The 8,534-nt window shown below is 35.4% G+C and overlaps 1 protein-coding gene across 1 annotated transcript in view; it reads left to right on the forward strand.

The window, feature by feature from the left end:
• LOC104528924 (tumor suppressor candidate 3) overlaps positions 1 to 8,534 on the forward strand; it is a gene marked incomplete at its 3' end in the record, with an annotated part of 26,257 nt that overhangs the window by 4,023 nt on the left and 13,700 nt on the right. Inside the window, exon 2 of the mRNA XM_010173082.1 lies at positions 7,979 to 8,096. Within this exon, the coding sequence (XP_010171384.2) occupies positions 7,979 to 8,096 (118 nt within the window). The remainder of the gene's footprint in view (positions 1 to 7,978; positions 8,097 to 8,534) is intronic.

Here is an 8,534-nt window from a genome sequence, read left to right on the forward strand (position 1 = left end):
AACAAGATGGGGAGCAATGATAGGAAATGTGGTCCTGTTCTGGAGAACAGTGAAAGCTGATTGTCGTTAGAGCAGGCTATTGCAGATTTGCAGATCTGCGACCAGAAGAGATTATGTGTGTCCTGTGTTGTTAAAATAAACTATATTCTTCGTGTATCTGATTTTGCATTTGATTGTTTTAAGAATGTTTGTTGTTAAAATGAGCCCCTGCTTACAGTAAAATCTGTATGTCTTTTCTGGCAGATGTATTGAATGATTGTGCCACCAAAGACGGAGAGGTAGCTTCTTGCATTCAGAAAGTTTGTGTCACTTTTGGCGCTCTTCAAAGTGAGTGCAAAGTCAGTTTGGTGATCTAGCTTCTCTACCAAACTAAGAACTATTGTGCCTGTCCATTGCTGAAAAGTGCTGTAGTTTGGACGTTTTCTAGAAGATATGAAGGAAGGATTTTCCCTCTCTGCCCCACGTCCTTTTTAATGTTGGAGAAATTCCAATTATTTGATAAAACTTGGTTGAGGTGATCTTAGCCAAGTCTTAAAACACTTGGACGCTTGATATTTAAACGTTTTTAAAAAGTCTTACCTGTCCGTATAGCAAGGACCTACATGTGCAAAGCTGACCAAATTTGTCTCAGAGAATGCAAGGCTTTTCTGTGCACAGCAAGGAGAACATTGTAACATCAATCACATAAATCACTTAAAAGTTATGATTTGTGAAATTGTATGGAAATAATAGCAACTTACTCTTAAAATGCCACATAGAAAGAAGTCCATGGGACTCCACGTATTTGGATGAAACTTTTGTATGTAAAAAGTATCCTTTCAGTTAAAGGAGCTGATCTTTTTTCAGTAAAAACAAAGCATATTTTGTCTCTTTTAAGTATTTCCTAGCAAGAGTTACTTAACATAAAATCTTTTTTTCCAGTGGAATGAGAAGGGTTTCTTTGTCATTGCAGGAGATGAATACATAATCTTTATATCATCTTGAGAAAGATCAATTTTTTTGCATGCTTTATTTCCCAATTTTTTTGAACTTACCTGTTCATCCAATGCTAGGCTTATTTGTTCCTGATATACATCATATTGTTGTATTTAGAGCTTTCCATTTTCTTAATTTTGCCTGATTTGCTTCTAATTTTTGGCATTATCCCTTTTCAATATATACTTTAAAAAGTCAGAAATCATATGTCAGCATTACTGATTGAAATTTATTTTATGTCCAAGATGAATTAGGTTGATTTATAGATGTTTCTAAAAGACAGCTACAAGTTTGTCATCTTTGAGTCAGAGTTTTGGTTCTGTATTCATCTTAATGAAATATTTTCACAGACTGTGGACTGGAAAATAAACCTGTAGGCTATCTGGGTCAATCCATTCCTAAATCCATTCCTTCTGTAAACCAGAAGCTCTGTATACATAGACATGCCTCTAGAGTGTTTTTCAAGTAAATTCTGTGATTTTGGAGCACAACATTTCCATCTAGTTTTGTGGACAAGGAAGTTTAGATTTTCTGGTCCAAAAAGCTATTGAAAGCCATCTGATGTCTTCACAACTGTGTAAGTGGTAGCATAAATGTCAGTTTTCCTGTTGACGTAATTGTTTAGGTTCAATATGATATAGCTGGTGTTGAGAGGTGAATTATGACATGACAGATGAGGTATCCTATATGGTCTCAAATGTGAAATCATTGGTGGGGGTGGAATGTGTTTTTAACAGTTGAAGATGTGGAGTTTTTTCCATGCACATTTTGAACCATGTTTGATTAAACATTTTTGGTCCCAGGAAATTGAACATGGCTAGTCTTAATTGACTTTACATGCTATTATTATTCTTGGTGTATATACTCTGCAACAGCACATTGGAAGCAGATACAGTGTGCAGCAGCACACTGGAAGCCTTTTGATGCACTGTGATGATGAATCAGTTTGGATTTTTTTTGTTTGGATGAACAATCAGAAATAATCTAACTCTAAACAGTGACTCTTAGGATATAAGACCAGCTTTCATTTTTCCTTTGTGCTTAGGTTTTCACTCAACCAGATATATTCTCTCTGCTACCCACATTAGTTACATTACTGAAAAAAATTACTTATGTTTGTAAGAAGAACAAAAGAACAGGCAGTCTGACAACAGCATCTTCAGAGAGATGAAGAGACTGTTTCTGAGACTGTACTTTGTATTGCATCCGGGCAGACAGAAACTGCTAGCCTGAATTTAATGCATTTTTGGGGGAAAATTCTCTTCCAGCTTCTCTGCTCTTTGTCTTCTTGCTTTTTGCAATCTGTTCCCCCATTTTATTATCACTACGGTTTCCCAAAGGGATCAGCACCATTTTACCAACCTGAGAGAGCTGGGACTCTTCAGCCTGGAGAACAGAAGACTGAGAGGAGATCTTATCAATGTCTATAAATATCTGAAATGTGGGGGCCAAATGGATGAGGCCAGGCTCTTTTCGATGGTGCCCAGTGACAGGACAAGGGGCAGTGGGCAAAAACTGGAACACCAAAAGTTCCAGACAAACTTAAGGAAAAACTTATTTACTGTGAGGGTGACGGAGCACTGGAATAAGCTGCTCAGAGAGCTTGTGGAATCTCCATCTCTGGAGATGTTCAAAACCTGCCTGGACACTTTTCTGTGCAACTTGCTCTAGGTGAACCTGCTTTAGCAGTGGGGTTGGAGTAGATGATCTCCTGAGGTCCCTTCCAACCCCTATAATTCTGTGATTCTGTGACTCCACCACTACACTTGATTATTAGTGCTTTGATTTCCAGCTGCACATGGGCTTTAGCTCTAGCCTGCTGAAACCATTGCTGTGCTGAGTGTTCCTTTGCATCTTTCATTATCATTAGTTCATTCTTTTTCATTTGTTGCTGCCCCATCTAATCACTCTGTAAGGAAATTATATGAGTTTTTTTATTTTACTTTCTAAGCTCTGCTTCTCTCATCTCTGATATGCACCTGTATGCAAAGCAAAGGTGGTTGCTTCTGCCAGTGAAATATCTTGTTTGTTGCCAAACAGTTTGCATTTTTTTCTGGTTAATTTTTCAAATTCATTGCTGAGGTATTTTCTTTTAGAAAGAGATAATTGGGTCAGAGAAATGAAACTGATCAGTTGAGTTTTTTTCCCCCCAACAACTGAAGCCCATCAGTAAACAGATGCATATTTTGTTTTGTTGGCTTTTGTTTGGTTGGTTGCTTGGGGGTTTTTTGTTTCTTTTTTTTTTTTTTTTTTTTCCTCCTTAGAGTAGTGTTCCTTGAAAACATCAGGGCAGTGTCAGAGGCTGAAGATACTGAGTTTCAGTGGATAGTGTCTATACCTTGACCCGTGTCACTTGTTTGTTATGTAATAATACTTTAAACATGTAAATTAGACATGTACATCTCTCTCTGAATTTCAAGCTACCTGAAACAAATGGCTTTTATTTTCCTCACTTTCTACTATGCTTGTTTATGAATGTGAATTCCTAAATGTTTCTTTTAAAGGTGTAACAGCCTGTTTCAATCACTGCAAATCAAGATTAAAACCTAAAATTGGCATCATAAATGAGCAGGAGAAAAATTGAAGTGTTTATGAAGAAGAAGCTAGAAATGGCTGGTAATGCAGAGGAGTTTGTGCAGCCAGTAATTTTCTTCACTCCCATGTTGACTAGACTATTGCATTTTTTAAAGCATCAGAAGTTTCATTATATTGAAAGGAGCACTGATTACTCCCATTAACTGAAATTGTGTGTGACTATATCTACGTATGTGTGTAAAAGTACATATAAAGTATATATATAAAATATATATGTAATATGTGAGGGAGATAGGTCAATTTTGCAGGTGTGACACGTGTTTTCTAAAGACTAATTTTGTTTCATTTGAGTGACAAGGCTGAATTCCATCAGAATTTATTAATGGCATCTGTTTGAACAAGCTTGTAGTTACTGCAGAAAGTCTGCTGCACTGTGAGCTCAAAGTCAACTGCTTAAGCTATTCCTTCTGTATTTCCTACAGGATTATATAAAAGGTAGGTTATAATTCAACATACAATTTCTGTATTTTTAGATTTTGAGCTTAATCTAGTATATGTTTCATAAAGGGCTCTGAATGTAGCTGCCTTCTGCTGTTGACTTACAATGTGCAGAAGTAAATGACAAAATATATGAGAAAGGATTCCATGTGATTTTATTAACATCTACTCTATCAATGAGGCCTCCAAGGAGAGGTTTTTAATCTAGAAAAGAGAGGAATTCTGTTGGTTTCCCTGTTCAAGAAGATATCTCAGAAAACTGTTTTCAAGTAGCCGATCAAACAGTAGGTCAACAAAAAAAAAGAATTCTGACAGTCAGGGAGGTGTCATCAGAAAGAAGAAACAGGATCCTCTGCCTTCCAATTTTTTTGCTGGTTGATCAAGAGTGGATAGTGAGAAAATCATTGACAGGTCTCTTAACTGTACTGAGAGGGAATTATCTTTTGAACTTTTGTTCAAAGAAGGAACAGGAAATGTGGAAGGAGCTGTTGAGAGTTCTGCAATTGCTTTTCCACTGCACTTGGAGGAGTATTGATGAGTCCTGTTTAACAAGGCACTAGTTCTATACTTGGATCATAAGAGACTCCTTATTCTTCCTCTGGTCATAATTTTTTTTTTTTTCTTTGCAACTTCTACAAAATGAGATCTCATAGTTTCTTTAATCTGCAGAATAATGGAAATTTCATGGGATGCTGTAAATAGAATAACATGGATTTTAGCTTGCTTTCTCCTATTATAGATATTTAGATTGCATGAACAATGTAGTTTTCAACTAGTGTCCATGCTCTCTTCATTTTCTCATATGTGATGAATTTTCTGGACACATTTGTAGATTCTTCAGTGGTTTTTTTGTGACATTTAGTCACCCTAAACAAAAATAAAAGAGAATAAGCATTCTGAATTTATTATCTTCTTGATATTGAGAAGAAGTCAAAATATACACTTAGCCCCTTCGTCTCTTCATTTTGTGAAAATGCATCCAAATAAAAAACAAAAGTTGTTTAGAGGTAAATTGCAGCATTGATCGCAGTTTATTTTAAACAGATGGATAAGAATGAGTAGGTGACCTTGTAGTGCATTCTTTGCCAATTGTACATTTGTAAGTATATTGTACAGTTCATAGTGTGCCAAAAAAAAAGTACTTTACTGCTTTCTTTGGCAAATAATTCCACTGTCTTTTATTCTTCCCCTCATATTCTGTTTCTGTTTCCTTTGCTATGATGTTGGACTAATAGAATAAAATTAATCTAATTTAATATAGCTCAGGCTATACAGATCTGATTATCTGCCATAGACACCCATATAATTAATCTTCTTGAATAAAACTTCTAATATTTCATGAGCCTCTCTTGCATAGTGGAAAAAATATTTGTAGAGCCTTTTCTTTAGCAGTTTGTTTTTCAGTATGTTGAATTTTCTAGGTAAATCTAATAGTAGCATTCTCTTTTGATCTGGCCACTATTTTCTAGTAGCTGGTTAGTGCTACTGTTGTTGTTGCTAGTTCCTGTGTTGCTGTTATGATGAAATTCTTAAGAGGTGACTGTAGCAGCAATAACATTTAAATCTTCTCCATCTATCAATAATCTTGTCAAACTAACAAGAGCAGTGCTAAGGTTATTATTCTGATGAGTTCATACCAAATGTAGTTCTGCCCTATGCCTTTATAGTATTTCTCATAATTATTATAAAAATTTCATATAATTAACTTTACTTCATAGAAGCAACCTGATAGACTTTAAAGTAACTAACAATAGTCATAGGTGGGTAAGAAAAGACAGAGCTGGTATTGCCTGATGTTAAGCGGAGGCTGAATTTTTTCAGCCAAATGCTTATGCTTTTTGATATTACTGCATCTGAAAAGGAGTCACCAAAGCTACAAAAAGTTATTAATGTGATTGTATCAGCATTGTAGCCATTGGAAATAATATAGTGGGCTGTAGGATGTTCTTCAGTTCTGTATGTGGTAATGCTGGAACTTTGTGTTCCTGCCTCACCTTGTTACACTCTCACTTCTCGACACCCCTCAGGAGCTGCTATGAGGATATGTTACAGAATACTTTGCTATCTTCAGTGTGAGGATGACATTGTGCTTTGAATCTGTTATAGAAAATCTAAGACAACCTTTTGCAAAATGATGCTTTCTGAAATATACTTTCTACCTATTATATTCGTTCAAAATAGTTCAAAGATGCAAAATACATGGAGATCAACAGGAACAAAAGTCTTCTCTAAAATAACGGGAGTATCTGAATTTCCCAGAAATACTGTTTCACCACAAATGAAAAGTAGACTAAAAAGAATGATGGCATCAAGATGAAGTGATTTTTATCTTGTTCTTATGATAAAAGTGGTCCAGCTTTAATATAGTAGGTTTAACAGAACAGTGCCCTACAGATATTACTTAAGATTTTACAGCATTCCTTTGATGTTGTCTGACTGCCCTCTTCAGGATGACAGTGAATATGTTAGTCTGCTTAATGTTAGTATCTGTTTCTAGAAATAGCCATTCTAATGCCTAAATCACATTGTTTTTTATAATTGCAAACTTTACCTGTTGAGTAAGTGTGTTAGGTAGTAAATTTTACTCAATCAGGTACTAAGGGTGAAAGTTGGGTTTTATTGTGCTTCATAAGATTTATTCTTTGAGGGGGTAAGAGATAATAAAACTTAATTTTATCTTTTTTTGAGATACATTTTTTCATGTACAATAAATTCCTTGATACAACACAACTCTGCTGGAGTTATATGTAATATATTCATGCCTAAGGCTGATCTCACTTATGAGGAAATGGGGAGGGTCTTATGACATCTGTAGTCCTGTCATCATCTTGCCTGTCTTTGCTCTCTCAAAATACAATATGTATTATGTGTGTTTAGTGCAGAGTTTCTCTTGCAACAAACAGATTTTGCATCTACAGCTTTTAAATAAACAGCATTCTGCACCATCAAACACGTGGAGATTGTTTATAGAAACAATGGTTTGAGAAAAGCTGCAGAATATGTTTATTTATACTACTTCTGCATCTTACCACATGCAGAGATAAGTTTCCAAGTGGTAGAACCTTGGTTTGGCCTCTAGTTTGATAGAAATAATCTTGAGTGTATTATGCTACTTGCAAGCCTACTGCTCATTTAATTAGTATCATTTCCCCAGTGCTTTGCAGTTTCTGTGACTCTATGGCTCTGGTATTTTAGGAAGATTACTACTATCACATTTTGCCAAGAGGGATTCACCCATGGACTCCACACACGATACAACGTGAATTCTATGGAGACCTTTATTATTGGTTACATGATCACTTATATACTTTTAAGCTGCTAAGACACACACACACACATAAAAACTCTTCATTGGCTAAAAGCTACTGTTCACACGCCTGGTTATAATACTTGATTCGATAAATCCACCTGTTCATGAGGCATTGTTTTTACTTCTGACTAGTTACATAAGAAGTTTCTTATCTTGTTTTTCTTGCATTCTTTCTCACTCAAAATCAGGGCTTAATTGCCCAAGGCCAAAATTGCTTGCAGCTTCAGCTCTTTAAGCGCCAACAACATTTCTGTGTTATTTTTCCAATAGTTTCAGAATTCCTTACATGCAGCTATCTCCAGCAAGTAAATCTTGATATCATACTCAAGGGCCAAGTAAGCATCTCCTTGCATGAATCTGTTAGCAGTTTTGTGTGATGCTTGCCACTCAGGCCACTCCTGAGACTTTTAAATATGGAAAACATTACTTTTTGTTAGCATCATCTTGGGATGTATCTCTGTTATAGTTTGAATTAACACATTTCTCATTTTGCAGAAGGGAAGTTTGAAGAGTTGCATAACTAGCTGAAACTGTTTTTAATTGATTGTGTGTTGAGAATGATACTGCAAGTATAATTCATCTAAACGCTGCAGCTGGTTATAGAGTCTTTTTTGACAGTGAATGCTACATGGATGTACGTTTTTTTCTTTTCCTTAACAGGCAAGCTAATGAAGAATATCAAGTACTGGCTAATTCATGGCGCTATTCATCTGCTTTTTCAAACAAACTCTTTTTCACAATAGTGGATTATGATGAAGGGGCAGATGTTTTTCAACAGGTAAATGTTGGATACTGTAAAACATTCTTAATTTTTAGAACTACATGTTGATTTGCCAAATCATACAAGACAAATTATATTCTGTGTGTAGATGTGTACCTGTGTTTTGCATACAAATTCTTCCTGGTTAAGAACACCAGTTTCTTGGCATTAGCAAAGACAGATTATACCAGTAGCAGTTTCTAGTAATTTCCAAGTGTAGTTTATAATGGGTTTTTTTATATATTTCATTATATATATGCAATTTTTTTTCAACCCATTATTAATGTCATTTTTTAGAATTAAGCACAGTGACTAACATTTGCATTTAAAGACTTCCTGTATTTTATCTCTAGGGGGGAAAAAGCTCTTAACTAAAAGAGCCTTTTAATTGCTTTTATGTAATACAATATTCTTCAGTTCCAGTAGTATTTGTATTAGTCTGGAAGTTCTTCAGGG

This window comes from Antrostomus carolinensis, unplaced genomic scaffold (assembly GCF_000700745.2).
Source record: "Antrostomus carolinensis isolate BGI_N321 unplaced genomic scaffold, ASM70074v2 scaffold12418, whole genome shotgun sequence".
Lineage (NCBI taxonomy): Eukaryota > Metazoa > Chordata > Aves > Caprimulgiformes > Caprimulgidae > Antrostomus > Antrostomus carolinensis.